Source organism: Elephas maximus, chromosome X (genome assembly GCF_024166365.1).
Source record: "Elephas maximus indicus isolate mEleMax1 chromosome X, mEleMax1 primary haplotype, whole genome shotgun sequence".
In the NCBI taxonomy this organism is placed as follows: Eukaryota; Metazoa; Chordata; class Mammalia; order Proboscidea; family Elephantidae; genus Elephas; species Elephas maximus.
In genome coordinates this window covers 177,846,734-177,862,864 of record NC_064846.1, presented here as the reverse complement: position 1 = coordinate 177,862,864, position 16,131 = coordinate 177,846,734, and the positions used below count along the sequence as shown (strand labels likewise).

Below are 16,131 nucleotides of genomic sequence, written 5' to 3'. Positions count from 1 at the left end.
CTTAACATAAAATTACAATCGCAAAATGGAGGACAACCACACAATACTGGGAATCAGGGCCTAACCAAGTTGACACATATTTTGGGGGGGACACAACTCAATCCATGACAAGGGTCTTCCTCTTTTTCGTCGATCCTCAGCAACTACGAATGCATAGTGAAAGAGGGCTATCTAAGAAGCTTTTTAAGTTTCCTTGGATGGTGCAAACAGGCAAGCACTTGATTGTTAACCAAAAGGTTGGAGGTTCGAGTCTGCCCAGAGGAGCCTCAGAAGAAAGACTCGGCAATCTACTTCAAAAAATCAGCCTTTGAAAACCCTGTGGATCACAGTTGTACTCTGACCCAACGGGGTAGCCACGAGTAAGTCGACTTGACGGCAACTGGTTGGTTTTCTGGAGTCCCGCAAGCAGATGAGTCCTTGGGTTTTCAATGAATAAAAATTTTTCCCAAATAGAAACACAAAGCACATCTAGAAAAACTGGGGGAAAAAATTAAACAAATATGATTTGTAGTATTTTTATCCAGAAAAACAGCTTAGCAGGTTGGTGTGTTTTTTTTCTATTCATTGTCCTGAGTGTGTTTATGTACTTACAAAATTGGCTTGAGGTTACGTAAACCGTGTACACAACTTTTCCTCTTTCTGTTTCCTGTGGTCAATTGACCACGTCTCTTAGTTTTATAACCATTTTAGTGTCCCATGGCCGCGGCTTGCCTCTCATCAAAATTCTTTGGAAGAAGTACTTCTTTCTGTTCTCTTATGGCGATTTTTTTGGGGGTGTGTATGTAACATTTTCTCTTGCGTTTTGATGTTGTAAATTGATCACGTTACTATTGTTTTATAACCATTTTAATGCCGAAAAGGGTAACTTGTGGCTCATTGGAATTCTTTGGACAATTACCTTTCTGTTCTGTGCATATTTTTCTAGATGAATTTCAAAGTCCGTTTGCCAATTTACAAGAAAACATGCCTCCCTTAACTAGGATTCCATTTAAACTATGGCTGAGGATTGGGAGAAGGCACATTTTTATAGTACTGAATTTCCCTGTTTAAGAAAAAAAAAAAAAATCCATACTTTTTTATTAAAGTCTTATAGAAAAAAAACCCTCCAGAAATTGGTTTTTGTTTGTTTTTAGATCGTTTCTGCCAGTCCTCCATATTTTATTTTGTTTGTTGCCATTATCATTTGGGTCTCCTTTTTCATTCTATTTTTTATTTGATTCTATGTTGTCATTTGCCGTCGATTTGGCCCCTGACTCTCGGCGACCACATGTGCAATGGAACAAACGTTTCCCTGATCCTATGCCATCTCCATGATCGGTTGTGGACCTGACTGTTTTGATCCATAAGATTTTCATTGGCTGCTTTCAGGAAGGAGATCGCCAGCCCTTTCTTCCTAGTCCTTCTTAGTCTGGAAGCTCTACTGAAACCTGTTCAGCATCGCAGCAACACGCAAGCCTCCACGGACAGACGGGTGGTGGCTTTTCATGAGGTGCACTGGCTGGGAATTGAACCCAGGTCTCCCACATGGAAGGTGAGGATTCTACCACTGGACACCACTGCTCTCAATATATACATTTAAAAACGAAACAAAACACCTGTTGCTTTTGTCTATTCCAACTCACAGTGACCCTATAGGACAGAGTAGAACTGCCCTATAGGGTTTCCAAGGAGCGGCTGGTGGATTTGAACTGCAGACCTTTTGGTTAGCAGCCAAACTCTTAACCACTGCGACACCAGGGCTCCACATCTGGAAGGGTAAGAAGTAAAATAGTAAGAAGTAAGAATCCTTTAAGGAGCATTTTTGTTGCTCACCGCTAGTTCTCAAATTTCCCCCCGACTTGGTCTCGTTAAAGATAACGAAGGAATCACCCTGGGGAAGATATCGTATTTTCCATAATGTTTCTTAGACTCCCTCGACTTTCTTACTTTGGACATGTCATAAGTAGAGACCAATCACTGGAGAAGGACATCACGTTTGGTAAGGTAGAGGGTCAGCAAAACTGAGGGAATGCCTGCATGGGATGGATTGACACACTACTCACAATGGACTTGAGCTTATCAGCAACATGAGGACAGTGCAGGACCGGGCAACGTTTCCTTTTGTTGTACGTGAGGCTGCTATGAGCTGGAGCCAACTTGACGGCCAGAACGTGGACAGTTAGGTGTCTGATGTCTCTGAGGGGTTGCTGGAGTCATGGGGTCAGCAGAATCCAGTGGCCAAGGTGGAAGGCGATTTCTCTTCCTTGGAACTTGGTTCAGGAGCCCTGGTGGCGTAGTGGTTACAGCCCTCAGCTGTTCACCAAACCCACCAGCCACTCTGTGGGAGAAAGATGTGGCAGTCTGCTTCTGTAAAGATTTACAGCCTTGGAAACCCTATGGGGCGCTTCTACTTTGTCCTATAGGGTTGCTATGAGCTGGAATTAACTTGAAGGTTGGTTTAGAGCCTGGTTGGGTGACTCACCAGTTCACGGATGAGCTCATGCAGTGTCCACAAGCAAGGTGGCAGATGTCTCACTGAACACCCGTGGTACCTTTTTCCTGGTCTTTAGAAAGGTATGCAAATCAAGGTTTCTGATGACCTTGTTTGTGTTTTGCAGATGGGAAGCATCAGCACCAATGGAGGCAGCCCGAGGAGCACCCGGGGCAGAGGGAGGCCGCCCTTGAAGGGGTGGGTGACGTGTGCATAATTATCATGGGTGGATGCAGGAGGGCGGTCGATGCTCTTCACACCCCACTTCTGTCCCAGCAATTCAAGAGGAAACACCCTGGCAGGTAAATGAGGAGGCTTGCCAGGACAGGCTTTGTTGGGGAGTTTTGGTAGTGATAGGCAGGGTGGATGGGCTCCAGGGATTTTGAGAATTTCTTTTGCTGACTATTTTCTGGAGGAAACCCTGGTGGCATAGTGGTTAAGTGCTACAGCTGCTAACTAAAATGTTAGCAGTTCGAATCTACCAGGCACTCCCTGGAAATTCTATGGGGCAGTTCAACTCTGTCCTATAGAGTCATTATGAGTCAGAATTGACTTGATGGCAACAGGTTTTTGTTTTTTATTTTCCGGAACTCATCGGTTCAGCTTTGGATCCTGGTGAGAAGCTAATTCCAAACTTTTTATTTCTTTGGTGGCGGGGAGGGAGGAGTGTAAGTTTTTCTACTTTCTGCCTCCTTCTCTTCCTTCCTTCCTTGTTTCGTTCCTTCCTCCCTCCCTTCCTTTCTTTCTCCTCTTTCTTAACCAAGAACTCTTTTATGTTGCCTGTGTTCATAGTTTGCATCCTTTTGAGCAAGATGGATTTATTGATTAGAGGGTTATGTTATGGATTGAATTGTGTTGCCAAAAAATATGTGTGTCAACTTGGCTAGTCCATGATTCCCAGTATCAGATGACTGTCCACCATTTTGTCATCTGATGTGATTTTCCTTTGTGCTGTAGATTCTAACCTCTGTGATGTTAATGAGGCAGGATTAGAGGCAGTTATGCTAACGAGGCAGGACTTAATCTACAAGATGTTGTTGTGTCTTAAGTCAGTCTCTTTTGAGATTTAAAAGGGAGAAGCGAGCAGAGAGACAGGGGGGACCTGAAGTCCCTGTGTTGTTGTTAGGTGCCATGGAGTGGGTTCTGACTCATAGCGACCCTGTGCACAACAGAGCGAAACACTGCCCGGTCCTGCGCCATCCTTACAATCGTTATTATACTTGAGCTCATTGTTGCAGCCCCTGTGTCACTGCACCTCGTTGAGGGTCTTCATCTTTTCCGCAGACCCTGTACTCTGCCAAGCATGATGTCCTTCTCCAGGGACTGATCCGTCCTGACAACATGTCCAAAGTATATAAGACGCAGTCTCCCCATTCTTGCCTCTACGGAGCATTCTGGCTGTACTTCTTCCATGACAGCTTGTTCATTCTTTTGGCAGTCCATGGTATATTCAGTATTCTTCTCCAACACTGGAATTCAAATGCATCAATTCTTTCTTGGTCTTCCTTATTCATTGTCCATCTTTCACATGCATATAATGTGATTGAAAATACCATAGCTTGGGCCAGGCGCACCTTAGTCTTCAGGGTGACATCTTTGCTCTTCAACACTTTAAAGAGGTCCTTTGCAGCAGATTTACCCAATGCAATGCATCGTTTGATTTCTTGACTGCTGCTTCCATAGCTGTTGATTGTGGATCCAAGTAAAATGAAATCCTTGACAACTTCAGTCTTTTCTCCATTTATCATGATGTTGCTCATTGGTCCAGTTGTGAGGATTTTTGTTTTCTTGATGTTGAGGTGTAATCCATACTGAAGGCTGTGGTCTTTGATCTTCATTAGTAAGTGCTTCAAGTCCTCTTCACTTTCAGCAAGCAAGGTTATATGATCTTCATAATGCAGGTTGTTAAGAAGTCTTCCCTGCATCGTGATGCCCCGTTCTTCATATAGTCCAGCTTCTCAGATTATTTGCACTGAGAAGCTCCTAAACCAAGGGAAGATTGATGACAAGGACCTTCCATCAGAACTGGCAGTGGCAGAACCATGAGACCAGCACTACACAGAGATGGAACCAATCCACAGAGCAAGAGAGCTGAGTGCCTGTGTGCTGGAGACTCCCTGGCAGAGTAGGGAGCCTCCCGGCCATTAACGGTGGAGCTGGGCTTGCTGACCAATGGAGCAAGAAAGCTCAGTGCCTTCCAACCAAAGTTCACTGATGCAGTGAGGTACCTCCAGGTACTTACCAGTGGAGCTAAAGAGCTTTGGAACACTTCCCCAGCAGGGCAGACATGGGCAGAGAAGCCCAATGGGCCAAGAGGTCAAGGAACCAGGAAGCAGAAGCTGAAGAGACAAGGAATACATAAGCCAAGCTGCCTCAGTCTCAAAAAGTATGGCTATGACCTCTGGGGTCTCAGAGGGTGGAACCATAACCTCTGGTGTTTCAAGGGTAGAGTCGCCACTCAGATGGACTAGGAGAATGGTGCACCTAAAGCTGAGGGAGCAGGGTTGCCATTCCAGTGGGCCTAGAAGGCAGAGCTGAAGCCCAGGGCCGGGGGGCCTCCACTCAGAATCCAGAGAGTGTGGCCAATACCTAGAGTCTGGAGGGCAGGGCCATTGTGTAAATGGTCTCAGAGAACAGAAGATTATTTTCAAGTGTTGAGGGCTAATGTATAATGTGTTCTGCTGACTTGTTTGGTGGCTGTTACTGGGTAGAAACCCCAGGTTCGTGCTCAGCATGACTTGTATCGGCCAATAAATGAGAGACTGAGGTAGGAGAACAGGAAAGGCGCATTTATTTCATTGTACAAGGAAATGGAGTCAGTCAGAGCTGCTGCTCACCCAGAGCTAGAGAAAACAGAAGGGAGAGAAAAATTCACATGTGGCAACCAGATTTTCATTAGAGAATAAGTGATTAACAAGATGATATAGGATGGACTTCTCCTGTTCGAAGTCTTCAGTCAATCTGTTTTAAACATACTAAATGTTCTTCTGAAGGGCAAGCTGTCCCCCCTTGGTTTACCTATTAACAGTCATGGGTCACTTTCTCAGAAGCAGAAGTCTCACAAAAGTGTTTTTTGGAGAGAAGAACTTCTAAACAAGAGTTACAGTATCTAAACCCATTAGTTAAATAATTCAGGAGAAAGGAAAATGGTGACTTACCTCCAGAAAGTAAGACCGTACAACGTCAGCAATATGCCCATATAAAACCCATAATTTTCTTTTGTTGACTCAGTCTCACGTCGCTAATTTCTGTTTTGTGTGATTCTGGATCAGCCACAGCCAGTTCTGCGTAGGAGTTCTGGAAATTTCATTCGGTCTCGTCACAGTTTTTTTCTCAAGTCCATTACCCACCACCCACTGCTGTTGAGTCGATTCCAACTCATAGCGACTGCAATCAGCTGTTTGAATCCACCAGACGCTCTCCTTGAAAGTCCATTACAGCCCATCTTTCTGTTGAGATGTTTTGGCCAAATGTTTTCAGCACATCAGCAAAATAAAAGCTAATCTGCAGATGACGAAACTTAATACGGCCATGATTAACTTACAAAAATAATACTCTTACAGTGAAAGACCTGATAGAAATTAATTACAAGCATAAGGTAAAGGCCAAATAAAATCAGTTAAAAAAAATTTAGATAAAAATATCTCTAAATATAAGCATTAACCATATTTTTAAAGAGTTTCAGGTATCATACATAATTTGAGACATAATATCAGGATGTGCCAAGTCAGGATATACCAAAATTATCAAATCTTTAAATACCTGAATAATAATAAAAGAAAACTTCATAGGTAAATGATATGAATTTCCAGTCAAACCACTGGCTTTGATAAAGTTGTGACCAAGTTAGCAATTAAGAAATAATAATAAAATTATGACATATGCTTTTGCTGTCTGATATTAGTCAAAAACCCAAGAAGAAATACTAATATATAAATTTTAACCCAAAGAGAATCAGGCGCTTCTCTTGATTTTGACAGCATGCTCCATGTAATCTATTAAATAAAACTTTTTAGCACTTTTATAAAAGTTTTTTTTGTGGCTTTCCATCAAGTTTCAGCGTTGTTAGGAGTTTATTATAGGTCACCGTGAAACAATAATTAATTTAACCAAAGATGGTGAAGTAAAAAACCTTAGCTTTTTTTTTTTTCCCCTAAAAGCCATGCGGTTTGGTTTCCGATTCAGGAATCTTATTCTAATGAAAGGCCAAACCTTTGCCTTCGAGGCAGATTACGCAAAAAATAAATTAACCCTTTTACTCAGAATTCAAAGAAAATTTCGTTATTTTAATAACAAGAAACCCAATTCTTTGTTTTATAATTTATTTAACATTAAAGCTCCTAAAAATCCCATGAATTAAACCACCAAAGTTTAATCAGACAGATAAAACTTCTGACCATATCAAATACATTTGTTTTTAATAAACCTCTTAAACATTGTTTTTGCTGCATACCTTATAGTACATTCTTTTAAAATAGCAAAGATGGACACACTCATTAGCAGATTTAAATATATATATGTGTGTGTGTATATATCCTTTGTCTTTCTCTTGTGGCATAAAAAGGAAAAATATATAAGGTTAAATTATGAGGAGTATCTATTAGCTCAATTTAACTTCAATAAGTTACCTAAAAGGTCTTAGAAATTATTTTAAGACTATATACCATAAAACATAACTGTTGTTGAAAGAAAGCCTGTTTAAACATTCTAAGTTTTCATTCAACTTTTACTCTTGTTACCAATTGCCAATCTGACACAAGGGTCCTTGCCTTTTCTTGAGTAAGAGCACACGTGAAAGACAAACTTTATCTTGAGGAAGCTTTATTTTGCTTGAGTCAAGCAAAAGGAGTTGGGGGGATCTAAGCCTCTCCAAAAGACTGCCTCAAAAAGAGAAGCAAGGCTAGGGCTTATATGGGTTTGATGGAGACAACAGAGTAATGAATATTTAGTGGGCTTCTTTCAAGGGACGGGTACTTCTCAGAATGGGGGCGCATGTTAATTAGATTGTGCAGGCATCTGGAATCCAAGATGGAACCCACTGATATTCAAGATGGAGCCCTTTTGGCAGCCCTTGGCATCACTTATTATGGGATATAGCGCAAGTGCACTTGATCTTTGGCACTACATCGCCATCTTTGGAGAGCTAGGGAAGGTCAAACAGCAGTCACACTCTGCACACACGGAGCCTGCAAAGGAGGAGGGGGGACTACAAAGACACTAAGAAGGAGATAGGAATTCACAGGCTGCCCCAATCCAATCTCGTGTTGACAGGGTGGGTTCCTGTTTAGCCAAGTTCTAGATGGTAATCTTTCTAAAAGCTCTTTTGTTCCACCAGCACAGTTAACACTATCTGTATCATGATAGGGTTTGGTTCTGTTTACCCAACTTCTAGGTGATAATCTTTTAAAAGCTCTTTTGTTCATCCACCAACACAGTTAACCCTATTTGTCTCAATAAGTCTCATATTTTCCCAATCTAAATTTTAGCACTTAAAGATTTTATCAGCTGGCTTTGGAAATCACAAAGTTTCTGCTCAACTGACCTATTCATTGGCATGAATATAACCTTAAGTATTTGGCTAGAATTGGAAACATTTTTTTAGGCCTTTTCAAGTGTGTCTCATTGTGATTTCTATCCCCCCCCTCCCCTTTGGCTTCTTAAAGTTCCCCTGCAATGGACAGAGCTTGTTCACAGTTCTTTTATGACTGGAATCCACCCAGTTTCTGGTAACTATAGTAAGCTTTCTGAAGATATACGACCTTGGAGACTTGATTTTTGTCCCACCTTCCCTGTTTTTGACTCCTGGAAGAAGACAAGATTAGACCATTCTGATACATTTACTTGTGCTTAAATTGGCCTAGGCATTTTGAAAGGCTGTCTACCCAGTAAACACCAAAGCTCTTTAGCAAATTTGTAAATGCATCCATCAATTCTTGGCTAGCCTCCCCCACCGCCGCCCCACCACCCCCAGCCCGGGCTTGTCGTATATCTCTTTTTTTACCCACTCTGGAACTACTAGTTTTACTTTAAGACATTTTTTTTTTTCCCTCAGATAAAACATATTTCACATAATATCTAGCTTAAGTTACTTAGGTTTTGCTTTTAAGATTGACTTAAACATGAAGTTCTTCGGTGCAGCTACTAAAAATCTAAACCATAAGCCAGACAGAAGACAGTTTTTCCTGGACAAGGAAAGAACTGAGGTTCTAAGACAGCCTTACAACAAACAACAATTCTCAGCCATAGCCTCCAACCTGATACAAGGCAGAAACTTAGACACAGCGCTCTCCACCAGAAGCAAGCTCTCAAAACAAAAGAAGACAGAAAGAGCACATAAACTCGCCAAACACTACCACACACAACAAGGATACGGGGATTCTAGTTTCCTAAAGTGTATATAGCAATTTTTGTTAAGATCGACTCAATTCAATGGAAATAACAGGTTTTAGATAAAACTAACTAACTTGCCGGAACGTTAGGTATGGGGCTACCACTTCACCCCGCAGATTTTATAAACCGGGTCAGGAGCTGCCACTTCTCCCTGCAAATTTCGTCACACAGGTCAGAAGCTGCCACCTCCCCTGCAAATTTGGCAAAACAGAGCACTGTTTTCCAGGTTTTCTCTGAGCCACAGAAAAAAACCTAACGAGAAATGCTGTGGGGATTGGACAGTGTTTTGCTTAGACCAATGTGTGCCTTTATTGTGTGAGAGTTTGCTTGTGGGTGGAGGCAACATAGTGCTCTAGCCTGCTTTTTGACCTCCTTATCCTGTCAGCGGAGTCTTTAATGCTCATAAGTGACTACCCTAATTAATGAGTTTTACTGGTCAACCTGTGCCCTAATTTTTGCAGCTTACAGTGGCCCAGAGCTCTTTGGAAACAGAATTACCTATTTAATGTTTCAAATGCCCGAATCCGGACCTAAACTGCAGTTCACCAAGAGTTACTAGTTATCACTCTTAAACAAAACAGTCAAGAAAAATCTAAGAAAGATTCTCCTTAATCAGATAACCGGTATTTCAAACAAATATGACAAACAAAACTTAAGTAAATATGAGGAAAACAACAAAAAGAACAAGCAAAGGCTTGTTTTCCAAAAGCACTCATCCCATCAGTGTTGAAAGGACATGGAGTATGAGTGCTTAGGTCCAGAAGGTAGGACCTCTCTTTTTGCTGGTTTCTGCTCCGTGGTCCAGGTCTCGTCAAGGTTGACTGGGTTCATGGTTTTAGAATCTCTGCAATAGGTACACCATTAACTCTTGTAGGGTGAAAACACCAGAAAGTTTAGTAAAGCAAAAAGAAAGGATGTGTCTTAGAGGCCACATTCCGGGATCCCGTGAACGTTCTCCATTCTCCGTATACACACACTCACACCGCCTAAGCCGGTGCACCACTTAACTGGTACCTGAGCCTTTTATGCCCTCAGTCAGTGCTCAATTCCTCCCACTTCTTGGGACTCTTCTAAGGCCTTACCTAGGCACTTACCAAACAACCCAGGTGTGTTTCATGTCACTCACAGAGCCATCATTTGGGTCCCTTGGCGGAGGGATCAGCTTTCAGAGCTGCTCCAAGGTCTCTGGGAGAAACCTCTTGGTGGCACCATTCATCAGGGCCAGTGTGTTGTGGTCCACCTGAGGAACCGAGCAGATGGCCTCTGGCTGGCTTGCCAGAAGCATTACCAGGTGAAAACCCCAGGTTTGTGCTCAGCGTGACTCGGATTGGCCTATAAACGACAGACTGAGGTGGGAGAACAGGAAAGGCACATTTATTTCATTGTACAAGGAAACGGAGTCAGTCAGAGCTGCTACTGCCAGGACGGCTCACCAAGGGCCGTCAGACAAGTTACTTTTAAAGGGGATTACAAGTAAGGAGTTCATACCAGTTCAACATTCTTAATCATAGTAGTAGGCACAATGGGGTTTACATATAACCTCCAAGAAAAGCAGTATTCAAATGCAAAGCTGAGGGAGTCGGGGGAGCCCAGCAAAGGAAATGATTTTGTAATACAGCACTGTAGGGGAGGAGGCCAGGTCAAGAATACACACTGTGGGAGCTCTGTCTCCTGCCTTCTTTCCCTCCAATTTCTCCCATTTGTAATGGAAATATCTAGCTTGTGTCCATCCCACCGTTTAATTTGGAAGCAGATAACTTGTACCCTAGATTTCACAGATGAGGAGTTTTTTGGATTTTGGACTTGGAGTGTATTTAAGACTTTTGCTATGATATGATGGAAAGAGTATGTCTTACGTGTGGCAAGGACATGAATTTGGGGGGACCAAAGGGTGGAATGTCATGGATTGGATCGTGTCTCCCCAAAATATGCGTATCAATTTGGCTAGGCCACGATTCCCAGTATTGTGTGATAGTCCACCATTTTGTCATCTGATGTGACTTTCCTATGTGTTGTAAATCCTATCTCTAGGATGTTAATGAAATGGGATTAGTGGCAGTTATGTCAATGAGGTAGGACTCAATCTACAAGATTGGATTGTGTCTTGAGCCAATCTCTTCTGAGATATAAAAGACAGGATCCAGCAGAGAGACATAGGGACCTCATGCCACCAAGAAAGCAGCACCAGGAGCACAGTGGGTCCTTTGGACCTGAGGTTCCTGCTCTGAGAAGCTCCTTGACCAAGAGAAGGTTGATGACAAGGCCCTTCCTCCCGAACCGACACATAGAGAAAGCTTTCCCATAGAGCTGATGCCCTGAATTTGGACTGTAGCTTCCTAAACTGTGAGAGAATAAATTCCTCTTTGTTAAAGCCATCCACTTGTGGTATTTCTGTTATAGCAGCACTGGGTGACTAAGACAGGTTAGTATTATCTTCTCAACATTATTTTAAGATAGCAGTGTGGGTAATTGGTTACTGACCCAATAGGGGCATTCCTTTAATTGCAGTGGGTTTTGCTGTCATGTCATTTGGCAGACATCCACCCCCCCCACCCCACCCATTATATGTGCCCATCAGTCATCTTATAACCCCCCTCGTAGAGGTTTCTAGACTGGCACGAATGCAAAGTAAACCAGGTGGGTGAATTCAGGTAACCTCTTCTTTTCTGGGAAGCCAAATCCACTCCTCATAGTCTCTCTGAGGCTCAGTGGTCTCAGCAGGAACCGGAGCCATCCTGTCATCCAAGGATGTTGAAGGGCAGATGCAGGGACGGGGCCACTGACTCCAGTGTTGAAGGAAGCCAGGAGGCCCAGGGACTTGGCTACATAGCAGCCTTCTTTAAAAACAGGCTGCCAGGGCAAAACAAATCAAGAAAGAATAGGGTTTGCGTAAGAAGAGTGCTGGAAAACCAGTTTTAAAATATGGGAAATAGAGATGAGCTTCCCAAAGCCGGTGAAAATTTCATGATGGATATTAACTTGATAAAAGATCATGCTACTTTTTTTCTTTTTCCCCCAGGATCTTTTGCCAAAAAAATAAAGAGAAAGAAAAAGGAGCTATTTGAAGCTACAACATGAAGGCCGGGTAAGGGAAGCTATAGACTGAATCCGTATTTTGAGCACATTGAATCTGATGGAGAATTTTTGTGACGTGCAAATTCAGCTTTACAGAATGAAGGAAGTTAATGTCATGCTTCCTTTAGACAACTGTCCATCAGATGTTTACGCTGATATTGTGGACTCAGTAAGTCTATAATAAAAAGAAATAAGAGGGATATAGGCGACTGATACAAACATAAGTTGTACATTTCCAGTGCACATGTTGTTGTTCTTCGGTGCTGTAGAGCTGATTCCGGCTCATAGCGACCCCACATCTTACACAGTAGCGCTGCCCCACCAGGTTTTCTAGGCTGTGAACTTTATGGGAGCAGATTGCCAGGTCTTTCTTCCGCAGTGCCACCGGGTGAGTTTGAACCACCAAAACTTTAGATTAGCAGCTGAGTGTGTAACCATTGCACCACCAGGGCTCCTTGACACATATATACTATTTTAAAATACAGGAGGTGGTAAAAGCAACTCAACCAACTGTGGACGGGCAACAAGCATTTCTGTAACTATTGGCATTGGGCACTCAGAAAGGTCCTGGGCATACATCTTCCACCCTTAAAAAGTTCACAGTCTCCAGGGACGATGAATGACTAAAGCAAAACCTAGCAACACCATAGGGCTAGTGTTGTTTCAGGTCATTTATAAAGGGCTCTAAGGTCGCTGAGTTGGAATCGACTCGACAGCAAGGGGTTTGTTTTCCTTTTTAAAGGGGGAAAGGGGCAGTGTTGGTTCGGTGGTGAAATTCTCTCCTTCCACTCAGGAGACCTGGGTTTGATTCCTGGCCAATGCACTTTATACACAGCCACCACCCATCTGTCCCTGGAGGCTTGTGTGTGGCTGTGATGTTGAACAGGTTTCAGGCGAGTTTCCAGAGTAAGACAGACTAGGGAGAAATGCCTGTTGATCTACCACTGAAAAATCAGCTATTGCAAGGAGAATGAAGAAAACTAAAGACACAAGGGAGAGATTAGTCCAAAGGACTAATGGACCACATCACGACCTCCACCAGACTGAGTCCAGTACAACTAGATGGTGCCCAGATACCAACACTGACTGCTCTGACAGGGATCACAATTGAGGGTCCTGGACAGAGCTGGAGAAAAATGTAGAACAAAATTCTAACTCACAAAAGAAGACTGGATTTACTGGTCTGATGGAGACTGGAGAAACCCTGAGCATATGACCCCCAGACATCCTTTTAGCTCAGTAATGAAGTCACTCCCGAGGTTCACCCTTCAGCCGAAGATTGAACAGGCCCATGGAACAAAACGAGACTAAAGGGGCACACCGGCCCAGGGGCAAGGACTAGAAGGCAGGAGGGGACAGGAAAGCTGGTAATAGGGAACCCCAGGTTGAGGAGGGAGAGTGTTGACAGGTCATGGGGTTGTTAACCAATGTCACAGAACAATACGTGTACTAACTGTTTAACGAGAAACTAGTTTGTTCTGTAAACCTTCATCTAAAGTACAAAAAAATAAAAAATCGGCTAGTGAAAACCCTCCAGAGCACAGCTCTCCTCTGACATGCGTGGGGTCGCCATGAGTCAGAGTCAACTTCACAGCAACTGGTGTGTTGGTTGTGTCCGGAAGATAATGTTGGAATGTAGCTCCTAAAACTATCAAGATGAACAATTTCCAGTGAAAACCACAATTGCGTTCCAGGGTCCCCTCCATCTTCCTGTCCTTGGTGTGTTTATTTCTAAACACTCAGCAGTCACACACGGCGACTGAGGACAAGCCTAATATCTTTTTGATTATGGTTGACGACCTTGGGATAGGTGACCTGGGCTGCTATGGCAACGATACGATAAGGTATGGCTTTTACATTTTATTTTCATCTGTCACTCAGGCTTGGAAAGTTGGTATGTGGGATGACTGTGTCTACACGCAAAAATTAAATTGCTTGGTTGGGATCTTTTACACCATGGGTAACTCTTCTGGTATTTGAAATACCATTGGCATAGCTCCCAGCATCATAGTACGCAAGCTACCAAACCCGTTGCCATTGAGTCGTAGCAACTCTACAGGACAGAGTAGAACTGCCCCATAGGGTTTCCAAGGAGCAGATGGTGGATTCGAACTGCCGACCTTTTGGTTAGCAGCCACCACAGAATGACAAATAGACAGGTGGTGAAGTTAAAGGGACAAGTGGTATTAAAAGCAGGACCGAATGGAATCAAATCTTGGTTCTGACGCTTGGTGACTATGAAGCCTTGGACAAGTCATTAAACCTCCCTGTGCCTCAGTTTCCTCATCTGTAGAATGCACATATGAGTCTTTTATGCCTCATGAATTCATATACACAAAGTGCTTAGAATATACCTGTAGTCGTGGTTGGGTGCCATCGAGCCGATACTGACTCATAGCGACCCATTTAGGACAGAGTAGAACTGCCCCACAGGGTTTCCAAGGAGTGGCTGATAACTCAAACTGCAGATCTTTGTGGTTAGCAGCTGAGCTCTTAATTGCTTCGCCACCAGGGCTTCATTCATTTTACAGGTGTGTTAAACATCTCTCTCCCTCTATTATCTCTCCCTTCCCCCTTTCCCTCTCTCTGCACCTCCGTCTCTCTCTCTCTCTCCCTGCCTCTCTGTCTGTCCTTCCCTCGTCCCTCTCTGTCTCCTCTCTTCTCCCTCCCTCCCTCCCTTTCTTCCTCTTTTTCTCTCTCTCCTTTCCCCTACCCCCCTCTTCTCTCTTCCCCTGCCCTTCTCTCACTGTCTCCTCTCTCCCTTCCTCCCTCCGTTCCTCCTTCTCTCTGTCTCCTCTGTTTCTCCCTTTCTTCTCCGTCCTTCTTTCTTCATCTCTCTCTGCCTTTTTCTTCCTGTCTTTCTCTCTTTTGCTGCCTGTCTGTCTGTCTCCTTTGGTGTCTCTCTCTCCCTCTCTTTCTTTCTGTCTCTGTTTCTCTGTGTCTCTCTCTGATTCTCTTTCTGTCTCCTTTTTCTCTCCCTTCCTTCTCTGTCCCTCTCTCCCTGATCCTTCCTCTCTCTCTGTGTCTCCTCTTTCTCTCCCTTCCTTCTCTGTCCCTCTGCCTCTGTCTCTCTCTCCCTGTTTCTTCTTCTCTCTATCTCTCTTTCTTCCTCTCTCTGTCTTTCTTTTTCTCTCTTTGTCTCTGTCTCTCTGAGTCTCCTCCCACCCCCCCACCTCTGCTCCCTGCCCCCTCCCCTCTGACTTTTTCCCTCCTCTCTCCTCAGGACCCCTCACATAGACCGCCTGGCCAGTGAGGGGATCCAGCTGCTGCAGCATGTGTCCGCAGCCTCCACGTGCACACCCAGCAGGGCCGCCTTCCTCACGGGCAGGTACCCCATCCGGTCAGGTGAGTCAGCCCTGGAGGGTCTGCAGCACTCTGCAGTCCTCTTTGGAGGGGCAGAAATTAAATGTGGCCTGAACTTTTAAAGGAGTTTTAATTTAAAAATGTGCACACACACACACGCACACACATTTCTGCACAGTTACTACTGTTAACATCAAAACCAATGTGCTCCTAATTGAGACAAGACCACCTGTGTGAGGCTAGGTGGCATCTTCTCACACCTTGATGACTTTATTCTGACCTCAGAGAGCCCCGGTGCTACAATGGCTAAACACTCAGCTGCTTACGAAGAGGTCTGCGGTTTGAACACACCCGGCAGCTCTGCAGAAGAAAGACCTGGCCACCTGCTTCCATAAAAATTACAGCCTGGGAAGCCCTATGGGGCAGTTGTACTCTGTCACACAGGATCACGCCAGTCGGAAATCGGCTCGACACCTAACGACCCACTTTGAACTCCTTGTACTGGGCGTAAGCCCGGCTTCCCACGGAGAACAATAACCAGATGCTCCCTTGCTGGGAGCAATTAATAAAACATGTCTGCACATATTCCAGCTGCCACACAGAAATATCTACACCATTCCTAAAAGTTGCATCATGACATCTTAGCTTTGGAGACAACATCACTGTCTTCTAGCTGGATTCATTTCAAATCTTGGAGGAAAGGACAAGAGAAGCAGTAAAAGAAAATGACCCCCTGCCTTAGTTGTGTTCTGGCTATGTTTGTAAAGGTGGTAGCACGAACAGTTAAGCATTCAGCCGCTAACCGAAAGGTTGGAGCTTCTCGGAGGTTCAAGTCCACCCAGAGCTGCTGTGGAAGAAAGTCCTGGAGACTTGCTTCTGAAAACTCAGCCACT

The 16,131-nt window shown here is 43.9% G+C and overlaps 1 protein-coding gene across 1 annotated transcript in view; it reads left to right on the top strand.

Annotated features, from left to right (window-relative positions):
• The first annotated feature begins 11,934 nt into the window (after positions 1-11,934).
• Positions 11,935-16,131, top strand: part of ARSF (arylsulfatase F) — a 34,399-nt gene continuing 30,202 nt past the window's right edge. The window contains exons 1-3 of the mRNA XM_049871573.1: positions 11,935-11,945; positions 13,630-13,779; positions 15,159-15,280. Coding sequence (XP_049727530.1) covers positions 11,935-11,945; positions 13,630-13,779; positions 15,159-15,280 — 283 coding nt within the window. The remainder of the gene's footprint in view (positions 11,946-13,629; positions 13,780-15,158; positions 15,281-16,131) is intronic.